Source organism: Pelobates fuscus, chromosome 5 (assembly GCF_036172605.1).
Source record: "Pelobates fuscus isolate aPelFus1 chromosome 5, aPelFus1.pri, whole genome shotgun sequence".
Taxonomy (NCBI): Eukaryota; Metazoa; Chordata; class Amphibia; order Anura; family Pelobatidae; genus Pelobates; species Pelobates fuscus.
The window spans coordinates 327,501,253-327,526,310 of record NC_086321.1 but is presented as its reverse complement, the minus strand read 5'-3'; the positions used below and the strand labels follow the sequence as shown (position 1 = coordinate 327,526,310).

General features: G+C 41.6%; 1 protein-coding gene across 1 annotated transcript in view; it reads right to left on the bottom strand.

The window, feature by feature from the left end:
* The window catches only part of LOC134611605 (ras-related protein Rab-11B-like), a 31,228-nt gene extending 7,586 nt beyond the window's left edge, over nt 1-23,642 (bottom strand). The window contains exons 1-2 of the mRNA XM_063455656.1: nt 23,476-23,642; nt 4,311-4,506 (exon numbers count right to left, since the gene is read on the bottom strand). Coding sequence (XP_063311726.1) covers nt 4,311-4,506; nt 23,476-23,515 — 236 coding nt within the window. The 5' untranslated portion in view covers nt 23,516-23,642. The remainder of the gene's footprint in view (nt 1-4,310; nt 4,507-23,475) is intronic.
* Nucleotides 23,643-25,058: the final 1,416 nt, after the last annotated feature.

Genomic DNA, 25,058 nt, shown 5'->3' with positions numbered 1-25,058 from the left:
TTTGGATATGGGCCACTGCAAGATAGCTGATCTTGCGAGAATCCATTTGTATCTGCCCAGGGGTGATAATGTATCCCAGAAATTCCACGGATTCTCCATCTAAAACTAATTTTCCCAGTTTTGCATACAGTCCATGTTTGCGGAGACAGAGGCTTTCTCATGTGTTCATTGTGTTCAGCAGTAGAAGAAGACCAGGGTGTCATCCAGATAGATAACAATGAAGGAATCCAGTCACAGAAGACGTCATTCAGGAAATGTTGGAATGTGGCCGGGGCATTACACAGCCCAAAGGGCAGGACAAGGTACTCAAAGTGCCCATACTATGTTCTGAATTCCGTTTTGCATTCGTCCCCTTCACGGACAAGGACCAGTTTATATGCACCTCGTAGATCTATCTTCCTGAGTATTCTTGCCTTCCTTAACCTATCTAGGAGCTCTGGTATCAGAGGTAAAGGATATCATTTTTTTATGGTGATATTATTTAAGGCACGGTAATTGATGCATGGATGCAGCCCTCCATCTTTTTTGCCAACAAAGAATATGCCTGCTCCTGCTGGGGATGTTGATGGCCTGATGAAACCTTTGGCTAGGCTGTCAGAGATATAATCCATTAGATGTTTGAGCTCAGCTTCTGCGAGAGGGAATATGCGCCCATATGGGATAGGAGCGGCTGGAAGCAGGTATACGAGCGTGTCGGGGGTAATTGATCAGCATTCTTCTTTGTGAAGACGTCCTGGAATTCCTTATATTTGTCTGGCAAGGTGACTCAAGGACTGGGGGTCAAAGTGAGCAGGTGCATAGGTGTCTTATTCAGGCAAGTGGTGGTGCAAAAAGTAGAAAAAAATAGCATTTTATCCAGTTTAGGACCAGGTTGTGGGTGCAAAGCCAGGGAAGGCCGAGGATGAGTGGAAACATCGGTGAGGGTACAATATCTAGGTTGATGGTCACTTTGTGGTGACCAAGGAGGAGGCAGATGGGACCTGTTTCATGTAGTACGGGTCCTGTCTTGATTGGAGTCACATCCACTACATACAGTGACAAAGGGTATGACTTTAGTCACATGGGCAGGCGACAGGTTTGTACCAAGGTCTGGTCTATGAAACAGCTGCTGGCTCCTGAGTTGATGATGGTTGTGACTGGGTGGTTCCTACTTCCTTACTGAAGAGAAACAGATAGGTAAGGGGAGGCAGATGGAGCAGTAGACCCTTACCAGGTGAGGTGGTGGGTCGGACAGGGCATGTCTGCAGTTGATGATCAGCTCCCACCACTTTCCGTACTACAGGAAATTTAAGACAAACTGTTCACTGGAAGCTATGATCATGAGGCTGAAGCTCAAATATTTTGGCCATATAATGAGAAGACAGGATTCTCTAGAGAAGACTTTGATGCTGGGAAAGATTGAAGGCACACAAAGAGACGGAGATGGATAGATGAGGTCACTGCAGCCACGAATATGAAGTTGTTGACTGACAGATGTACCTGTCGTGCTATGGTCCATATGGTCACGGAGAGTCGGATATGACTGAATGACTAAACACACACACAAGTACAAATGGTAAATCAAAAATTCTCAATATTTAGTATGATCACCACTTGGATTACTTGCTTTAACTCTATCTGGCATTGCATCTACACATTTGTGCAGAATTTTACAATACACATTATTCTAGCATTCCTTTTGAACATCCAGACCGTGTCTGGAAAAGGCAAAGAGTTTTTGCACCTTTTCGCTTTTCAAATGTTCAATTGTTTTTGTAAAACTGTAGTTAATCTTGTGCGAGTCACTAGCTCCCAAAGTGGCAAAATATCTCAACACCTAAATATTTTCTGCAGCACAATTTTAAACATACCTGCCAACATTTCTAAAAGACAAAGAGGGACATTTCAATTTTAGCGGAGCGAGTGGTGGTGTGGCCAAGGGCAGCGGTGTTTTAAAGACACATTACTGTGAGTAAGAATGATGTGAAGCTCTATTATACACTCAAACACAACAACAATATTGAGTGCCTAGAAAAGAGAAATATTTGTAGGTTAACACACTCTTGTGTCAGCCTCATATGCTTATTAAAAGTGAATTTCAAGGGGGGCGGGGCCTGACCACTGAGAGCAGAGGAAGCAAACTTATATAGCTCCTGCTCTGCAACACTAATTAAGTGAAATTCGGCCATCAAAACGGTAACTAAATGGCCCAAAAAGGACACCAAGTGGAAGGTGACAACCAGGGGCACGCAATGATGCCACACAAGCTTCGGCTTCGGCATAATACACCTGCCCTTCCCATGAGGCCTACACGCGTGGTCGGTGTGAGGGAGACGGCCGCTCCCCCGCTGACATCTACGGCTGAGAAGCGGAGACCAGACCCTCGGTTATCCCGGTCCACCCTCGAGAGACCCTGGTACAACCCGGCAAGAATGCCGCGGCAACACAGGGGCCTGCAACAAGCGACGGCACTGCACCCAAAATGGCGGAGGCAGCATGCTCCTCCAGCACTCACAGAGAGCAGCCAGAAGTCGAGCACAGACTGGACAAGGCCTTCCAAAACTTCTGGGACAAACTGGAGGCTCTTATGTTCCCGGCGAACCCAGCGACTGTACCTGAAACCCGGCCACACGCTCACCCAAGCAGGGTCACACAGAAGAAGGCACAGACACCTCAAACACTGAGCTGCCCAAAAGGCCGAAAGCAGTGGGGCAATCCAAGGCAGCAGGGGACCGGAGATCAGTTGGGCGGCAACAGGAGCATACCGACGGCCCATGGGAACCAGCGGGTAAAAGTGCGGACGCACATCGGCCCGCTCTCACGCCAGCCTTATAACGAAGGCCCAACACCAAGAGGCCAAACCCACACGAGACTATGGCAAATACGTGCCTGCAGCCTCCCATTGCAGGGCATCGGTTAAACAACCCACAAGGACACTCTGCAAGCATGCAACACCTGCGGTAATCACACCAACTGCAGTCCTCCTGGCAATCTCAGGCAATTTAAAGTTTGATCCTCTCCAGAACACTAAGTATATACAATTGGACTAGATTACCAATAACACCCTGTTTAATGCATTGCTTTCGTTACCTTGTTTGCCATTGAGCCCAAGCCATACCCTGTAAGCTTGTGCCACTATCACATTTTCACTAATAATGCAATAACACCTCAGGTAATCACCCTGCCTGCACTAAAAAGGTCTTTAGCCTATTCATGCACAAACCATGCCCCTTTCATCTGCCAGATCTGCTTAGCGTGCACTATAATTGTGGCACTATGCATTCCTCTATACATGAATATGTTATCTTATAATCTGCTTAACATGTAGGATAAATGTTGATCTATATGCAGCAGTGAGTTGTCGGACTAGCCTGTATAGTCGTGTCTATAGTTATAATTTTAGTTGAACATAGCCTGTAAACTTTCAGACGTACCTATCTCAATAATCAGTGTGTGTCACAAACTCTTAGACCACAGCATGCAATAATCTGACGCACATACCCTAGCAACAAGTATTACTACCCTGTTATTTCTCACAAACAAAAAAACTGTGCTGTTTATTCCTGCCATGACAATGTTTTCCATTGAAATGCCTGTACACGCTGTTGTGGCGCTACAGGTCTCTATGTTATGTAATCATATGCACAAGAAAAATAAAGAATTAAAAAAAAAAGTGAATTTCAAACTTAAATTGAAAATAGCTGCAGTAAAAGCATAATTGAGTTGAAGATTGCTTTCAGTTTGGCTATTTTGGCCTTAAATTTGAAGTTCATTTTGAATTTCTAACAATACACACTTTAGTGAATAACCTTTTGTTAATTATGGGGCCTAAATCCCATGGAAGCACCAGGATACATATCACTAGGTGTACATTGGTACATAACAGTGATCCACAGTAAAGTTACATACATCAAAAATAGTTGAAATCAGCTAATATATTCCAGCATAGCTGGACTCTCACAGGGGTAGGCAACCTTCGACACTCCAGATGTTGTGGACTACATCTCCCTTGGTTCTTTGCCAGCATTATTGCTGTAAGAGCATTTTGGGACATGTAGTACAAAACACCTGTAGTGCCGAAAGTTGCCCACACTTACAAGTCTAAAACAAAAGGATCCTTCTCTGTATATTTGCAATGTTGGAAGGTATGGAAATGTACACCGTGTGGCAATGGAGTAAACAAGATTATAAAAATGTCTTGAACGTTGGACAAAAAAAGCCAGTTTGGTAAAGAAATAGAGACACACAGTGGTAAACTCAATGACACACTCAAGACTGATGCAGAACTAGTAAGCTGATCTAAAGTAAAGAAGCTTATGTTTAGAACTTACGCAGATGTGATGGCTCTGTATCTTTCCTGTCCTGCTGTGTCCCAAATTTGTGCCTTTATGGTCTTGCCATCAACTTGGATGCTCCGAGTAGCAAATTCCACCCCGATGGTGCTTTTGCTCTCCAGGTTGAACTCATTGCGAGTGAAACGAGACAGCAGATTACTCTTCCCCACTCCAGAGTCTCCAATCAGAACCACTGCCAAGGGAATGGAAGTACAATTATTAGTTTATTTGTAAAGTGTTAGCATATTTCACCGCATATAACAGGAGAAAAAGATGATGAGTCTACAGTTCAAAAATGGTAACATAAAGAGTACACAGTCAGGGGTATTTACTAAAGTGAGAATTGTTGGAAATTCAAACTGAATTTTGAATAACCACCCTGGAGAAAATTCTTCTGGATTTAGAGAATGTTTACAGTTTGGCTATTTTGGCCTTTGACTTCCTGACAATTCTAACTTTATTGAATAACCGTAAGGGTTATTTACTAAAGTAAGATTTTTCCAGAATTCAAAGTGAGTTTTAAATTTATGGCCAAACTAGCCAAACTTGGAAGCATAGCTGACTTGGAAAATATTTCAAGTTCAGTCATTGTAGACCTAAAGCATGCATTTTATTTATAATGTCTTTATTACGCTATTAAACAGCTTTCTTCATCAATTTGCCTTCCCCCACTGTTTTTCACACCACAAAACTTTAGAAACAGTAGAATACCTACCTGGAATCCAGCGCTGGGATAAGATCTCCTCCATGACTTCAATGCCTCTTCTTCCAAAATGCTCTGTCATCTTCTTTCTTGTTGAAGTTCCATCAGTAGCTTCTCATAGAGAAGCATTACTGGACCTATGTGTGGCTGTAGCTGAGCTCCAATACTCTGGCGAGTGTCTCTGCTAAAGTATCCCTCAAGCTAGAAGAAAGGTCGCTGTAATGATTATAGCCCACCTCCCCAAGAACTAGATGACACTTAGTGTAGGGGAGAATAACACATTTTATTGTCACCAATGCAGGTTTATATAGGCACATCAGCAGGATACACAAAGACAATGGGTTACCGCTCCAGAGTCTCTGAGTCTAGAAGGTAAACTAATTATTGAGTGGTAATTTTATTAAGTCGGCATAAGTTAGATATAAAATATAACTTAAACATAACCTAGACACATAAATCTTACATCCCCAGTTATGTCGCGTTCCCCCAAGCAAAATGTTCAAAAAGCTCCCGGATCGTTGAGTGAAGTTTTATTTAGTGGCATATGACTCTCACAGGTAGAGGGTGGGAATATTTTATGATTCAAAAAAAGAAGATGATGACTGATAAACAGAGGAGGGAGAGGGGGTACTGGGGCACATTGTGAGACTGTGTGCATACAAGTCACGAGCACACAGTCCAAAGGGCATCACAATTATGACATTGTTACAGTCATGTTCCTCGGGATGTTGACCATGACTCTAGTTCAGGTGTAAGCAATCTTTGGCACTCCAGATGTTGTGTATTACTTCTCCCATGATGTTCTCTGAAAAAGCATTAGAGGAAGGATCTAGGGTGCATACCCCTAATCTAGTTTTATTCAATCACAACTCCTTTGGTTCTGTATGTGGGGTATAAATTTATCAGAGTTATTCACTAAAGTCCAAAGAGCCTTGTACTGAATGATGCAAAACCATGTGGTGCTGTACAAGGCATTGTTCATAAGATTTAAATGTCTAAATTTTGGGGAGCAGAGTGCGAATAAGCCTGAATTTGGTCCCAATTTTAGCTGGCATAAAAGTTGCCATATGGATGAAATCTGGACACATATGTTTAAAATCAGAGCCTGGATGCTAAAACTTTCGTCACCACATTTAAATGAAAAGAAAAAAAGCTTATGGGGGGTCAATATGACCCCTTTACTAGTAAAATGGAGTTTTACCACCTCCCTTATGCCCCCACCTGCCATGCCGTGGATGGAGACTTATCTATTAAACAGTGTTCAGCTGCTAAAATCCAAATAGCTTGCTTCCCGTGGCTGTTAGAAGCCATACCATCACCACCATCACAGCCAATAGCATGCTAAAATTCCAACTAACTTTATTCAAACAGACAAATATGCTGTGGTGGACATAGGCAGGGATACCCACCTTTGTCCACATCTTATATATTGTTACCTGTCTCCAACTTATTTATCTTCTCTGGCACCACTAGATGTTCCTGTTAATTTCTGCTCATGGAGCAGCCAATCCATTTCTAAAATAGTCTGTGTCGGTGCTGCAGGTTGCTTCTCCAGATACCCACTCCTTTATTTGCCCCCCATCCATACAAAGTTGAACAATGGCAGGTCCACCTCTCATCCATTATTACTTTGCCACTACCTGCTGCTACATGGCTGCTCACTGTTTAAGAGATATGACCCACCAACCTACAGGAATATTGGGCATGGGTTAAGGGAGTATAAAGGGCCATACTAGCCTCAAAAGCTTTTATTTGTATTATTATTTTTTTAGTTTGTGCACCACATACTTAGTTCCCAGTGAACTAATTATTTGACTGCTGGATGCTAGCCCAACATGCAAATTATACGATTTTAAATAGATTCATTTGCTAACTGCATTTGTTTAGAGTAAGTATGTAAATTAGGTTTGATAAATATGTAATTATATGTGATGATTTTAAAGGAACAATTCATTATTTTAAAAAAAGGGGAAGGAGAGCAAAGAAAAGGGAAGGAGAGCAAAGAAAAGGGAATGCTAGCAGAGAAAAGGGGAAGGAGAGCAGAAGGAGAGCAAAAAAAAGGAAGGATGGCAAAGAAAAGGAAGGATAGCAGAGAAAATGGGAAGGAGAGCAAAAAAGGGGAAGAGTAGCAGATAAAATGGGAAGGAAAGCAAAGAAAATGGGAAGGAGAGCAAAGAAAATGGGAAGGAGAGCAAAGAAAATGGGAAGGAGAGCAAAAAAAAAAGAGGAAGGAGAGCAGAGAAAAAAGGGAAAGAGAGAAAAAGGGAAAGAGAGCGGTACCCCCAATTTTTCCACAGTAAAATGGTGGTATAGTATAGTATAAATACATATTGTTTTTGTTTTTAATCACTATACTTTATGTTCAAAACAATGAAAATACATCCTGCATATCAGATATTTACATTACGATTCATAACAGTAGCAAAATTACAGTTATGAAGTAGCAACGAAAATAATTTTATGGTTGGAGGTCACCACAACATGAGGAACTGCATTAAAGGGTCGCGGCATTAGGAAGGTTGAGAACCACTGCTCTAGGCACACAAAGCACTTTAGCAAGTGCTTAAAATTAGTTTTTTATTGCCTTCTTTTGGATCAACACCAAAAAGAGATGTGAAAAAATGCCGAACTTGATGGACGCAGCCTGTATAACTATGTAAGCTGAACTGCTTTATGTGTATGGAGATTCCTTTTAAAACAAACACTGGATGGTTTAGAACAGGCATAGGCAACCTTTGGCACTGCAGATGTTTTGGACTACACCTCCCATGATGCATTGCCAGCATAATGGGTGTAAGAGCATTATGGGGGATGTAGTCCACAACATCTTGAGGGCCGATGGTTGCCTATCCCTGGTTTAGAACATTGCTGTCCAAATAATAGATCCCCAGATGTTGTAAAACTACAACTCCCATGTTGCTTTGCATACATTTAGAATGCCTTTTGAATGGCAAAGCATCATGGAAGCTGTAGTTTTTAAACACCTGGGTATCTGTCTTTTGGACACCCCTGGTTTGGAATTTGATTTATGCATTTGGTCTGACCAAAGTTCCACCAGATTGGCTTTAGTAAATATATGAGAATTGCTAATTTTATTGAAATTCAGTAATTTAAATGTTAGTTAATAAAGCCCTTAGTGTTACTAGACTTGCTTCTTTTGTAAAAATATATATTTTCACACATTACTATTTTTTATTGTTGTTACTTGTGACTATATAGTGGAGATTTGGTGACAGTTGTTCTTTAAGACAGAGACAAAATTTTAAAAGGACACTGTAGGCACTCTAACTGTTTCATCTCATTTGAGTGGTTATATTGTTTGGAGTCTCCTGGTGTCATCCTTCCATTCAGCATTAAACCTTTTTTTAATGTTTTAATCCTTTATGTGTCTCCCCACAGCCCATCCTTCCTGTGCTGCTCGGGCTAATAAGGAAGCAGTATCGTGAGCAGCAGTAGGCAGCTTTGATTGGGTGAGAGAGTCAGAATGACTGCTTCCAGACTATCACATCGCCCACTGCTGGTATGATTCAGTAAGGCTATAAGGAAGTGTGTAATCTTTGCTTTAGGCATACATGCAGTGGGGGCTGGGCTGTGTGTGGCCAGAGACCCTTATTTAGAGTTCAACTTCTCAAAAATGGTTTAACACTGAATAAGAGAAACAGTAGCAGGGGACTCCAGGCACTATAATCCATTCAATGAGATTAAATGGTTATAGTGCCTACAGTGTCCCTTTAAGAGTCGGTTCAATAGCACTTTTCTTCAAACTGACAAATGAAATATTTTTCCACAGATCTATTAAGAACAAGTCAGCAAAACATTTTTAAATGTGCAGAAGAAACTGAGAGGACCTGACTTAGGTTGATAGGGGGAGCAGGAAGACAGAACTATGAAACATCCTTCCCTTGACTGATAGTAGTATTCAAACATAATATACCACAGGGAGGAAGCATCGGCAACATTCCAAAAGAATGACAAACATTAAATGCATCAGTCAACCATATAAAACTTACATCAAAAAATAATCTCAAAAGTTTCTTTAATTATTAGAATAATCATTAAAGTTTCTTTAATTATTAGACTAGCATTTTCATTTCCCAAATTAATAAAACTTAAATGCTGTGACGTACATGCAGGGCAATTTCATTTTTCTTATTTCCTTGAAAGCTAAAGTATTGCCCTTTTATGGCAGAGACCATAAATATTAGTTTTTGTTATTATTAATTAGTGCAAGCAAAAAAACTGTGCTATTATTATAATGTCATTAAGGACTCTTAGCACACAACTATAATACACTACTTGTTATATTAAATAATGATTACCAGGGCTTGTGTTGCGTTATTACTGACATGCACACATCCCATAGTGGGATGTAAATTTGGGGAAGTAGTATGTGTTGGGGCTCTGGGGGTTGTAATGTGTGTGTGCATGGGGCATAAAGGCTGTAGTGTGTTTGTGGGGGGATAGGGGCTCTGGAGTGAGTGTCAGGGGGTATAACGGCTGTAGTGTGTGGGAGAAAGGTAAAGCGCTGTAGTGCGGGAGGGGGCATAGGGGCAGAAGTATTTGCTTGGGAGGGTGGAAAATAGGGATGTAATCTGTGAAGGTATTTAAAAAAAAATAATGATTCCCTTTTTTTTTTTTTTATATATCAGGAGCATCCTGATCCCTGGTGGTCTGGTGAATTAGGGAGATGCCCCCATCCCCCCCCAGCCAGTGCATAAGAAACTATCTGAGCATTGCCATGGTTACCTGCAGCAATGCTCTAATTCATTTCTGGGACCAATTGATAAGACCGCAAGTTCCCTAGGCCCCTCTTTATGACAGTGGGCAGGCCCAAGAGGGAGCTCTTGTATGAGCCTTTGCAGTACACCTGGCTCGTGCCTGGTTTGCTGGTGGTCAGGCCGGGCCTGATGATTACTAACATCTGAGTGCAGTTTTGCTGCAATTCTGTACATAGGTGACTGGGGGCTATTTTGGTACTTTTGCTGTGTATTTGATTACCGGTAATTTTCTGCTTTCTCAGTCTGTGTACCTATTACACACTAGTAGGAGTGAATAAAATTTGAGGAAAAGGGAGAATTTTAAAAATTGTTTATTTTTTGTTTCATTTATTTGTCTCGTTTGTGGATATACCTCAGATTTCTAGGATTTAAATCAATTTGTGGGAGATAAACAGTGAATATTACCAGGAATTAATAAATGTAAAATGTAAAAGATTTGCAAAATGTAATTCTTAAATACTACACCAAAGAATGTTTGTAGGAAATAGACCCCTCAGGGTTTTAAGAGCATTTTGATACTATATACTTTTCATTTGATCACTATAATGAAGTCTGCCAAAACTGCTGGTTATTTTTTTAATATATGGAGTAAAATGTACTGCATGCATCGTACATGCTGATACAGCCCGATCTGGCTTGGTGAGGGTTTTCAAAAATGCCTCGTTTCCACTGTGCGGTATGGTTCGGGTCGGTACAGTTCAGAAGGGTTAGAATGGTCCAGCCTATTCAGGTCAGCGTTTCCACTGCAAGTAGGATCGCCAGGGGGCATGCAGGGTTTAGACCAAATGCCTAGCGTGTCATTTGTCGTGAGCATTGCCGTTTTCCTGTCCGCCAATCAATGAATTGTATAGTGTGATGCCAGTAGCTCCGCCCTAACCGTACCGTACCATTTCCTATGGACTTACATCTGAAGGGGGCTCGGGAATGGTGCGGTACGGTTTGGTTGTATGGGTCACTTTCATAATGGAAACACTCAAAATAGCGTACCAGACCGTACCGACCCGAACCGTACCGCTCAGTGGAAACTAGGCAAAAGATCTCCCTCACATGGTCAATGCAGGCTTGCAAAGCAGTAGCAGCAAGAGTCCAGGAGACCCTCTGTCTGCTCCTCAACTGGGTCCTCTTGCGAGCCCAACCTGTCAGAGCATCATCCCATAGTGTGTGTAAACATAATGGTGACACACCCTTGCTGAAAATCCCAGGGTTTTATGTTGATTAACTGGAGAGAAGACACTTTTATGAGGCTCGAGCAATTAGAAATGGGTTGAAGCGACACTCAACCCCAGTGGGGTTGAAAATTGATTTAAGAAAACTAATTTCTGATTTGAATAATTCCAGGACAGCCCACATTGTTTCATTTCTCTTCTTCTCTGTATGCTTTCTCTATGCTGACTGCAGATGCAAAGCACAGAGCTCATTATAAGGATCTGCAACCCATAGCACATGAGCCATGCATGGAACTCAAGGTGCCCTTGCACAGCACTCAAGGCTGCTAGTGCCAAACAGGCTTGTCAGGTATCCCAGTGGAAGTTCAGATGTCTGCTTGTGCAAAAAGGCGGTGAGGGATAATCCACAATTTACGCATTGTAGGACTTATAGAGCAGAGGTAGTCAACCTTTTAATACCTACCGCCCACTTTTGTATCTTTATTAATGGTAAAATTTCCTTACCGCCCACCAGTGCCGCTTTTGGGATTTTTTTTAGCGCAAGTGCGAAATATTTTTTAGAAAGGAGGGTTTAAAAAAAAAATTATGTACTTAAAGGACCACTCTAGGCACCCAGACCACTTCAGCTTAATGAAGTGGTCTGGGTGCCAGGTCCAGCTAGGGTTAACTAATTGTTTTATAAACATAGCAGTTTCAGAGAAACTGCTATGTTTATCAATTAGTTAAGCCTTCCCCCAAATCCTCTAGTGGCTGTCTCACTGACAGCCGCTAGAGGCGCTTGCGTGATTCTCACTGTGAAAATCACAGTGAGAGCACGCAAGCGTCCATAGGAAAGCATTATGAATGCTTTCCTATGTGACCGGCTGAATGCGCGCGCAGCTCTTGCCGCGCGTGCGCATTCAGCCGACGGGGAGGAACGGAGGCGGAGAGGAGGAGGAGAGCTCCCCGCCCAGCGCTGGAAAAAGGTAAGTTTTTACCCCTTTCCCCTTCCCAGAGCCGGGCGGGAGGGGGTCCCTGAGGGTGGGGGCACCCTCAGGGCACTCTAGTGCCAGGAAAACGAGTATGCTTTCCTGGCACTAGAGTGGTCCTTTAAATGTATCTTTTTATTTCAACTTTATGCATGTTTATAATGTTTTTAACTTTATAAAGTTAAAAGTGAAAACAATAAAGTAAATCGAAATGACCATTAACTGATGAATAATGAGATCCTTGAGGCTGATACTGCAAGACTAAATATTTGATATCTGGTTCGATTTTCTTAAGGAACATAGAAAGTGCTCCCTTTTTCTATTTTAATTTTTTCCCTTCTTTTCCTTTTTGTCTATTTATTTCCTTTTTTTCTATTTTCTAATCTATTTTTTTTCTATGTGTCTGTGTGAGGTGCGTGTGTATGGGGTGCTGTGTGTGTGAGGTGCTGTGTGTGCGAGAGAGATGCAGTGTGTGTGTGTGTGTATCAGAGGTACAGTGTGTGTGGGGACAGTGTGTGTGAGAGGGTTAGTGTGTGTGAGGTAGGCAGTGTGTGTGTGTGTGAGTATGTGAACAGTTTAATGTGTGTTTGTGTGAAGCGTGCATTTGTTGTGTGTGGGTGGGTTGGGTGAGATGCGAGAAAATGTATCTTTATGTCTTACCCTCCTTTCTTCTAACCTTTGGCCAGAGAGAGGGGACATGTTCTCTTTACTCTCCGGTCCTCTTGTGAGCACAGCACTGTATTGGAGCATTGCTGCACATTGCCATGGAACACACTGCCTCCCAGGTTTTTCACTCCCTCTGCTGGTACTAAGTGCCAGCGGGCCGGTGAGGGAGATCTTTGATCTTCTCACAAACCCGAGAGGGCTCACAGCAAGGCCCACCACCACCCACCATAAAACCGCAAATCGCCCACTAGTGGATGGTAGGGACCAGGTTGACGACCTCTGACTTAGAGTAAGTGATCTCAGATACTACCTCTCAGCCCTTGTGAATGGGAATCCGCACTGTAGTAGAGCAGCCTGCAGTAGCTACCGCAGCTCCTGCCCTTTACCAGTACCTGGCCAGCCCAGTCACCACTGGACCCCAGGGAAGCCACAAACATTGCTAAATATAGACAGAGATGTAGAATGCACACAATCCACAAGCAGCGTCACGCCCCACCAAACACACATGTGACATATCATCCACACACACAATTCAACAAGCAGCCCCCATAAACATCCCACATTCATAGATATCAAACAATATCACAAACTACTCATGAACATATACACTATAACCGCCCACATATGCACAAATTCAACTCTAAAAAGCAACTGAACTGAAGCACCACTATATGATCTGCACTCCCAAAAAGAGTAACCTACTTTCCTAGGGCCAATCGTGTCTCTCTTATTATGTACTCAATCTAACATTATTTTACTTTCAGAACAACAGGACAGCAGTGAAGTGTGCTGTTTCTGCTGTGGCACTAAAAGCGTTCACTTTATCAGCGACACTTGCCTTGTGAGACTTAACACCTGATTACACCAGGTGTAGCATATATACGCTAGTAAAAGGGCTAACACCAAATGGCATTGTGGTTTCTATGATTTCCTATGGAGCACATGTACTACGGTCAGATCCCTTACTAATAGGTTTCACTGCAAAGTTACGCCAGTTAGTGAATATAATTTTCTACATCACCAAAAAGAGTTCAGGGCTATATCAATCGGCATGTTTATAGTTTATTTATTTATTTATGTTTAATATTAATAAAATATTAGACCAGGGCTTGACAAATCCCAGGTGCTAGGTTGTTATGGCGACTAGGAATTTTTGTGTGTCTGTCTGAAAGTTTCTGTCAGTGAGTGTGTGTGTCTGTCTGAAAATTTCTGTCAGTGAGTGTGTGTGTGTCTATCTGAGAGTGTGTCTGCCAGTGAGTATGTGTCAAATCAGCAAGTGTGTGTCTGTCGGTGAGTGTGTGTCTGTCTGTCAGTTAGTGTCTTTTTAGGTGACCAGCCTTCTCTGGTCGCATGGGAAAGGTATTTTTACTGTTTCACAGCGGCTGGCCTAATCCAGGGTTTGACAAATCCCAGGCGCCAGGTCGCCATGGCGACTAAGAATGTTTTCCTGGCGTCTTGGATTTGTCAGCTCGTCCTTCCTCCTCCTGTCTCACTATCTCTGCACGCCGGGAGGAAGTGAAGGGAACTGTAACTACTTCCTCCCGGTGCTGAGACTGCGCAGGAGAAGGACAAGCTGACAGGTAAACAGGTAAAGATGTCTCTGGTCACAGAGCCGACCGCCCATTCTGCAGAGCCATCCGCCGGACTGACCCCCCATTCTACAGAGCCGCCTGCACGCTCGCTTACCCATTCTGCAGAGCTGTCTGCACGCCCACTCATTCGGCAGAGCCGCCCGCACGCACACCGGCCTACCCATTCCCCTGTGCTGGTTCACCACTGGGAGAAAGTAGTTAAGTTCCTTCCACTTACTCCCAGAGCAGTGGGATACAAAAACAGGACGGTGGGAGTCTGGATCAGCGGCAGCCCACTCCTATCAGCCGCATCCAACCCCACTGTAATCTGCTCCCAGTCCCACTTGACCCAAGGAAAGCCTCTCCTGCTCCCACAAAGTAGGTAAGAGGATGGTGGTAATATATGTATTTTTTTCTGTGTGTGTGTATATCTGTCATGTGTGTATATCTGTCATGTGTATTTGTCTGTGTGTATCTATGAATCTGTGTGTGTGTTAAATAAAAACACTTTGAGAGTGTTGTGAAAGAATGTGTGTCAGTGAGTGTGTGTACATGTCTGTCTGAGTGTGTGTACATATATCTGTGAGTGTGTCTGTGTGTGTGTGTCATTCTGTATGTTTGTGTATATGTGTGTCTGTGTGTATGTTTGTGTATATGTGTGTGTGTGTGTATCTGTCAGTACATGTATATGTTTAGGTCACCAGCTCCCCTCCGGTTACATGGGAATGGTGTTTTTACATACTTTTTTCCAAACAATGTGCCTGTCTCTCTGCGGCTGGCACTTCTCCATAGCTAAGATAATCAATCTTGATTCAATTCATCTCTATGTGGAATGTTCAGCTCCTCCATGCAGAGCGTGGTGATGCAGAATGAAGGTGCTGCGCATTGTGCAGCACTGGTCTAGGTAGCAGAAACATACAATTCTTAAAGGAACAGGCTATAGAAACCAGAGCCATTACATCGAGCTACAGTGGTTCTGGTGACTATAGTGTTCCTTTAAGAACTGTATTTTTGTTGTTGAAAAAAAATAAAATAAACTGGCTCCTAACTTTTTTTAGCTGGGCCTATATTTAAAGCAAATTTGTCAAGCCCTGGCCTAATCGATGTTGATGATCTCAGCTAAGCCAATGCTTTCCCATAGGAAAGTATTGGGAGGCTATTGCGCATGCGCTAATCAGCATAGCTCCTCATAGAGATGCACTGAATCACGCTTTACGCCTCCATGCAAAGCGTGGAGATACTGCATTTAGGTGCTGAAAAAGACTAGGAATCACATATAGTGGCCGTCTGGGTGACTGTCACTAGAGGTCTTACTAGGCAGCCATGTAAACACTGCCTTTTTTTTTTTTTAATGGTGGTGTTTCATTGAAAAGCTTGCAGAGACGGGCTATATACACCAGAACCACTACATTAAGCTGTAGTGGTTCTGATGAATATAGTGTCCCTTTAAGAATTATATATTTGCTGTTGAAAATTAAGCTTTGTTTAAAAAACAAAACTGGCTTCTAACTTTTTTAGCTGGCTCATGGTTTCCAAGCAAATATGTCAAGCCTTGTAATAGACCATGACAGTTACTTTAAGGTAGCTACAGAAGTAGAGAGTTTATCCAAAAATATTAAATCACTTTAAAAGCATATCCAAGAATATTAAATTGAATCCTGTGCAAATTTAAATGTAAAAAAGATTGACAATAAAAAGCACACCCCATAGTTAACCATTGCGCAAAAAAAATCTCATGTAAAAGTTCTTATTTAAAGATGTTTGGACGTCGTAAATGGAAAAACAGGACACCGCCCTTACTGTACATGCATGATAGTCTGAAAAAGAGAAAATACTAATAATGGGTGCCTCCATCTTGGACCGCGCCATTTGACCACTAGCAACAAATAAATGTGATAGAAGGAAGGTGACCATCATGTATTTCCCCAAAAAACTAATAAAAACAGCAGTCTTTTAAAAGAAAAACATAACTCCATATAAAGAACATTATTCTAGAATGATAAAATAGCAATTTATGAACAGATCTCCCACACACGACTCTAAAACAGAAACAGACCTACATAATAGGATACATGTTTCTTCATTACTCTCTCACTGCAGCACAATGTTTCCAGGTTATTCAGTATTGCAGGAATATAACGGCTGCGTGTTTGTACATAAGGAATCTGACCCAGTTATTCCTGCTAAAGCCGACCATTAAAAAGGTTCTTCAGGGGGAGAGAACTACCATTAAAAATTTATAATGTGAAACATGGCAAGTGAACGATAAAAATCTACAGCAGCAGTGGCAAACCTGACGGCTAATGCCAAGAAAAAACGATTAATATTCTCTGTTTTCGAAATGTCCATTTTGGACCCACAGCCACAGGAAAAACTCTTATTTCCTGATTTCTGTAACAATTAGAATCTAAAAAAATTACCAGAAAGAGGACATTGTATTTATACTGGCAATTGTAATAAAACAGGCACAATAGACTAAAAGAAGTACAGGTGATTAGCTCTTGTGTTTGCTCATATCATATTTTAGTGAATAAACCCCCAATACTGTCATAATGTAACAACGTTTCCACTAAAGTGTCCAAAAATATGTTGTATCAGGGATCAAAATTCCAAGTCCTACACCACTAGCTATAGGTTATTTGCCATTCCAAAACTACTCCTACGAAGTGTCCTCTGCGAATGGACAGGACAGCGGCACATGCAGACACCTTCCCTCAAATCACTTGCGCAACACCGAACTATTCATAGCATGTGGGTGCACGCTGGGCATTACGAGATATTGTACAACCGCCTCTGGACGCGATATTTGTTTTATTTTTGCTCTGATTATAAGGGTGAGGAAACCAGAAAAAAATGGCCATTGGTGGACAGACATTGTAGGCGTGTCATTACTCATTATCATAGAGCAGGCTTCCCCAAACTCCAGCCCTCCAGATTTTACTGAACTTCAACTCCCATGATTCTCAGTCTATCTATTGAATTCATAGCATCATGGGAGTTGTAGTTCAGCAACATCTGGAGGGCCGGAGTTTGGGGAAGCCTGATCATAGAGAATCATTGGAGCATGGCCATTGGTGGACAGACATTGTAGGCATGTTATTACTGATTCTCATAGAGAATCACTGGACCATGGCCATTGGTTGGCGGTCTTTGCAAAAAAATAAGAGTAAAATGCACACACTAAAAAGGGGGGAATACTTCCTGCGGGGTGCTCCAGAAAGGGAGGGCCAATCCCCGAAGACATCAAATGGAAGAAAAGAAATATCCAGGCATACCTGAGGTTTCCTCTAAAAGGCAGTCTTTTTATTTGAAACAAGGAAGTGGAGACAACGTTTCGGCTCCTCTCTGAGTCTTTATCAAATCTCAGGCACTATTTAAGGAAAAAAGCATTTAGTGACACTAGGTTTACTGTTGGGATGGGGAAAGGATATACATTTTTTTTTTAACCTACACAGTTCCTTTAACTTCACCCCCAAATAAATTACAAACCAAAAAGGTACAAGTGGATGAACTACATTCTAGGCAAGCTCTGGTGGAATAAATATTTATCTTTAAAAAGACATATTGAAGTTGTTATAGTGTCTGCCCCAAAAAACAATATTAAACTAACTAGAATCCTTGGGAGCACAGCTTCAAGCCACACCTTCAAGCCCTTTGGTTATGAGAGCCAGGAATCTTGCTTACTGACTATCATACCGTAACATACTGTGACGTCATGAGCGCATGCGCAGTTCCTTCATAGATAGAGAATCGTGGAATACAATGAGGAGCATTAGATTGGCCTATCGGCCTGAAGGTACGCCTCGAGAATGACGCAACCTGACGAGGAGGTGGTCGTAACAGTGCTGAGGGAGACGCAGCGCTGGAGAAAGGATGAGTAATTAGTTTGTTTTTTTATTTATCTTTTTGTACAGATGGAAGGGGGGGAGGGGATAAGGGCCACTTGCACTGTAGCGTTAGGAACACAGATATATATTCCTAACGCTATAGTGTTCATTTAAGTGTCCCAGCACATCTTGATGTCACGATCCTATAAATCTCTCAGGCAAACTAAGCAGGCTGTTTTTTGCAGCATTTAAAGTACACACACTGCATTCATACACACACTGCATTCATACACACACTGCACTCATACGCACACGCTGCATTCATACACACACTGCATTCATACACACACTGCACTCATACACACACTGCACTCATACACACACACTGCACTCATACACACACACTGCACTCATAAAATTAGGGCCCTCGGCTTATATTCGGGTCGGCTTATACTCGAGTATATACGGTACTTTTCTAGTGGATTGGGTGAGGACTGGTGGCTGAGAAGTAGATTTAAACAATCTCTATGGAATTTAAACTGTTGGCTCCCTACCCCTATTATTTATGGGAATATATAAGGGTAAAAAAACTATTTTAAGGCATTATTAAAAAAAAAAAAAAGCAAAACAGTTCTCACCTTCAAGCTTTTCATGAATGCACTGTGTAGGGGTTCATTCTGCAGGAACAGGTGGACCCCTCCCTCATCAGGAAGAAAATCTTATCCCATAAACCTCTGCACATCACGAGAGATGTTTATACCCAAGAGCAGCTAATAACTTGGGAGTCACTTGGTGAAGCTATATGATTATGGTGCCATGAGTGCATTTCCCAATGTTACTAGTCAAACTGTTTGCTAATGACAGTAAAAAGCTACTGACAGTGTAGGGCTTAGCTCATCGGTTGAGAGCGATCAGCTGGTGAACTCGGCCAGTGAGCGAGTCCTGTGGTGCAGAGCTTACCTCAGGAGAGCTAATAGAAGCTACATGCAGGAGCTTTTGCTCTCTATAGACTGGCACTTTTGCACTAGGTGGCATCAGGGCACTCTGTAGTGGCTATGGTGCTTGGAGTGTTCATTTAAATTCATACTGTTCAGTCACCTTCATTACATCTACATCACACAAAACACCCATCAGGGACACCCCATGCAGTACGCATTAGTAACTCTCGTGGCAACTAGATGGGCATCACATTCCCTATCTTCAAGTCAACAGTCAATACCCATACAGCACACAACATCCATTCTTGTGGCATCCACATCACAAACATGACATACATTTGAGCTGCATAGTATCCACATGAAATAAAATACACCTATATCAGTAAATATTCCAGGTGAAATAATGTTTGAAAGGGCAGTCTAAGTACCAAAATCACTTCACTTTACAGGGTTTTTCACAAGTAAGAACTGCTGGGATTTCAAATAGCCAAAATAAAGACAGAATTGACATGGAGATTTATTTTTCTAATTTAGCTATTTTGGCCTAAGTTTTAGCATTTTTCAATTCACTGGAAATTTTCACTTCTTTGCAAAAACCTGATAATTTAGCCTTTAAAAAGAAAACAGTGCCACCCTTGGGCCATATAGCGTTCTACACCTTTAGACGCCCTTACGAGGAACGAAAACAAATTAGCTGCTAGAATAGCGCTGGCAGCATGCAGGGCACTAGGGGAACTATGGTCAGATGCCCACATACCCCCTGCTGGCAGCATGCAGGGCACTAGAGGAACTATGGTCAGATGCACACATACCCCCTGCTGGCAGCATGCAGGGCACTAGGGGAACTATGGTCAGATGCCCACATACCCCAGTAGAAATAGTTATCGTGAAATCAGAGAGGCCTTCGAAATGGACAAACTAATGGCCCAAATATTTGACACCCCCAAGGTGCTACACAAAATATGGGACCCTTGGATCGGTCTTCAACCTTGCATTACCTAGACTCATTATCATGAGCACCGTTCATTACTGTATAAATTACAGACTTAACAAATCCAAGATTGTGCCCTACTCTCCCTTCCCCTACCACATTTACTACCCCCATTCTCTCCATGTACAGATGTGTGCACATATGTGCACATGTAGGTATTTAATTGTGTCTGTTTTTTTTTTCTTTCTTTCTTCTTCTCCCCTCCCCATAGGGGCTTGGAGCCCCAAGTGGCCTGCTTTCATTACCTTCATATTTCTGTCCACTCCCTCATGCCTGGCTTGACATGACTCTCCGTATCCTAGTAGAATGCAAACTTGTATATAGTTTGTTGTACATTAGTTTCAAACCCCCATACCTCCTCCCTATCCTAAAAACGTCAAAACTGCTGCAATCATACGAAGAACATCAAACTCCATAGAGGATGGACGTAACCTCTTTACCGGAATTAACTCGCCAACACAGGCATGACATAACGTTGTTCACCCTTATCCCTTACCCAATTCCCACAGTTCCTGACCCCGTATAGTGACAATACTCGGACTGGAATGCACTTATTTTTCCATTCGTGATGTCTCCGATCATACACACATAGACCTCCTTGTGGAAGACATATTGGCCTTTAAATACACGTTTCAAATGGTTCATAGGGAGACCATATGTATAGCCAGAGCTAATGAAATGTGTCTAAGCATACCCGACATCATATTCCAAATACTGACCATCTTACACAGACTTCAGTGTTTTGATTAGTATAACGGACTCCTCCAATCCTAAGAAATCATTGCAACATGATATTGATACTATATAAGATATCTGCAGACAAATGTTATGAGACAGCTTCTACATCTGCAGTGTATTGTCAATGTACTGATTGTTGTTGTTTTATCATGTTGCACTATACTTTATTAAAAATATGAATAAATAAAGAATATTATAAAAAAAAAAGAAAGAAAGAAAACAGTGCCAACTTCTGACTGGAAAAGATTTAATTATTCAATATTTTTATAACTGAACAAAAGACTAGGATTGATAATAAGCTAACAAGGAACACATGTAATTAAAAATTAATTATTTTTTTCTTTTTAAATTCGTTTTCTTTTACGGTTGGCACAGAGCCTGGCTTCAGGGTATATATATATATGATGGGGTACATTGACGTTGTGGCAGGCTTATGCAATGTATGATCATATAATGTAACTAAATCCCCATTTTTTGCCTAGATTAGGTGTTTTTAAAAAAAAAAAACTTTTACAAACTAATAAAATCTGTCAACATTGAAGTTGCTGTTTAGTAGATAGGAGAGTGCACTGGATCTTGTATATTTATTGTATAATATGGCCCCCAGCAGCACCCCATTTAAGCATGTTTAGGTGAGTGCAACCATCCCCCCATGTTTCCTATATATATATATATATATATATATATATATATATATATATATATATATACTATCCATCCAAAATGTTCTAATAAATATACATTTTTCCTTTTTTAATATAAATATTGGGGCTTGCTACACTCATTGGCATAGCAAATTGTGAAATACCTACCGCTGACTTGCAATCTATCTTTCTTACGGCTCTGTTAATATTAGTAGGGATTTAGTGGACTAGCACTGCACTACGTTGTTTACAATACTAGGTTTTATCCACTTTTATAATGAACAGAACTTGGATGGCCTCTAATGCTGTACATGCAATCTTTACAACAACCCTCCTTCCTGTTTCCCCAGGTATTACATGCTGTTAATTGCAAGACAATGAGGTATTAAAGAACACTCTAAGCACCATAATTGCTCTAGCGCATTGCAGTGGTTATGGTGCCAGGAGTGCCCTGGTGCCTGACCATTGTAGGCAGTAAAACTGTTTTAGAACTGTGTGACGACTTACCTGTTGTCCAGCGGCATTGCTACCTGTCACCCTGCAGGTGGAAGTGAGAGCCGGGAGCCGGGCTTAGAAAGAAAGCTTCTGGCTCTCACTGACCTGTAGTGGAGGGAAGAGTGTGTGGCGGACCCCAGGCAAGAAGTCAAACCCACTTACAACAATGGGTGACAAAGCATTCCTGGCACTATAACCACTTATACATACTGCAGTGGTTATTGTGCTTAGAGTGTTACCAGAAACCTTCACACCCAGATGCCATGATGTACAATAAACTGGCCCGGCGGTTAACAATTATAAAAAAATTATACTGTCTTAAAGAGAAAAATGTAGCATCATAAGTGGGCAGAATTCCTGGGCCTAGTGCAGCTGGCTGACCATTTGTGCTAATGTAGAGATGGCACTGCCAGCAGACGCAGATGGCAATTAGCACTGCATTATGCTTGGCGCTTTTCTGTGACTCAGAGTGCTGAATGGGTAATCCTGCTACAGCACTGAGACTACAAAGGAATGTTTCATGTCATCTGCACTTGCCATTGGTGCAGACCACATGCTCCCCCACTGTATCTTTAATGTAATAATGGGGAGCGATCTTTTGATCTCCTTACAGTCTGTGAGTCTCCAGAGTAGAAATATTCCCATTCACTCTGTCTCCCAGCATATGATCAACAGGAAAATGACTAAACCGAAGACATTAGCCATACATAGCAGCAGATTTCAGAAACGTAACTCTCACCAATCCCTGGCAGGCCAGCCTAACCTTATTATATAATATAAGAGATACATAACGTTGTTAGGTCAAGCCTGTATAATGGGAAAATAATGCCATCCCAGATTCATTCATTCAAAATATTCCGCCGTGTGGTTTATTATTTTCCAATATCACATTCTTCAATATTATACAAAATACACACATATTATTTTGGTCTTCAATTTTGCTATAAAATATGGTTACTTTACGGAACCCACTAAATACAAAATATTTTTTTTTAAAGTTAGGCAGGAAAGCATTTTTATATTTTCCTTTTTCTTCTTTTCTTTTTCACAATACAGTGATGGGAGGTGAGGATCCTGCTTCCTGAGCTTTGCTATATCAGGCTCTAAAAGACCTTGTTTGTAATGGGAGAGAGAGAGGGAGGGAGGGAGGGAGAGAGTGGGAGCACAAAGATACTATTGCATGACACTGATAGCACAGTGTCATGCAATACAATACTGTATACCCAGCATATAATGACAATAGTGTATACCCAGCTGTACACAGTATTAAGCATTAGGTACACTGACACAAGACAGACCTAAATACTGATTTTATCTGACTGTGCTATGTTTGCATCTCTTCAATGCCCAGAATGTTGACATTATCCCTGGTATAGAATGTTCACAGACCCACAATTCAAGAATACGGACAATGTATCAATGCCTGAGATTATTACTTCTTCCCACTAAATCCGATGTGAGGCCTGCTGGCTGCCATTACAATAATATGTATTGTGTCTTCCTGCCCACAGATCACATACATACATACACATGTGTTAGCCTAGACCTGTACATCGAGCTGGTACATATTAACGCAGGTTCCATCCTTTTAGATCCGTGTTCTTTACACGGTGTATATTGGCTCGGTATTTGTATCGTAGGCAAATGACATCCCCAGCCCCGGTGTCCTCCACTTACCTTTGAATAAATAATCATACTCATCGTCCCGGGTGCCCATGTCGCGATGTCCTGGGGCTGGGTCCGATAGTACTGTGATAATGGGAGTAAGGCTGAGATCAGCAATATCGGGTGAGAACCGAACCACAGCGACTCCTCCTGGGAAGAAACGCAAACAAGAGCGAAGGATAAGGATCAGCGCCACCTGCTGGAGAGTTTACATCAATAACAGTGGGAGAGTGGGCTATGAGACTGCTTGCTGTTGAAGACTAATTAGCCCTGTTGGTTGAAGAGATAGGGCACGCCCAATATTCTTGTATGGAATATTATATTGATTGAGCAGTCTAGAAAAAAACAAAAACAATGGCCAATAAATAAGCAATGTCTCCCAATGCCAGATGTGTATCAAGGTCATGAGGCATCATGTTTAACCCCTTAAGGACCACACTTCTGGAATAAAAGGGAATCATGACATGTCACACGTCATGTGTCCTTAAGTGGTTAAAGTCCTTTATTTTCACCCATCCTAAACAAGAGTAGGCCTCTCAATAGTGACGATTTAGCGAGACTTTGAGCGACGGTTTTGCCATTTATGCTGCCCTGAGACTTGTTTCCTCAATGCGCCCCCATTCATATATACTTATATATAAATACAATATTTGCCAGTCACTGATGGGCAGTAAGAAACATACAAGAGGAAATGAAAAGCGGAAGGGAAATAGAATCCTGCCCTCTGTTGTTTTTTTTTCAATTTAACAATTTATATTTGGTTTCATCGGTGTTACAGAATAAAATAAATTCTGTAAGAACAACACCGTATGAAGAGACAACATAAGTATGATAGTACCACTAGGTGCAAATACTCTCAGGCACTCCCTCCAGTGCCCAAACAACTATAATATCCACAAAAAGATATAGCCACCTCTAAGAAATATATCAATCCTTTTTATTGAACCAAAAAAGGTATACACACAAAACAAACAAAGTAATAATAAATGGGCAAATAAGTAAACGATAATAGTTACCAAAATTTCTCGAGTGTGTTTGAAAAGGCAGCCAGTAGGTGCCGAAACATTGGGGTATTGGTGGCTCGTGTTTCTGTCATAGTTGGCTTGTGACATTTTGGTAACTATTATTGTTTACTTATTTGCCTATTTATTGTTACTTTGTTTGTTATGTGTGTATACCTTTTTTGGTTCAATAAAAAGCATTTATATGATCCGAGTGCTGCTATCCGAGAAGTTGGAAATCTGCCTGAGGCACTCATACACCTGGCTCAGTAGTTAGGAAGGGGGTAAACTTACAATAAATGAAATAGGGAAAAAAAAGAAACAGGATGTGGGTGGGAAGCATTGCGTATTCTAAAGTAAATAAGTCAGGTTGTCCAGTGTGGTGGGCATGGTCCATGAGGGATACATTCTTTGCCTCTTGGTGTCTGATTTCTCAGAGTTGAAGTGGGTTCGGGGTTAGGAGACATCTGGTGTTAGTAACATTTCAGTTACCCTTACTGGTTATCTGGGCAGTAATTTTCTATTCCTTCATGATACAGGGGTCATGATTAATTATACACTATTCTCAAGTGTTTTCCAGTGGTCTCTCCATGT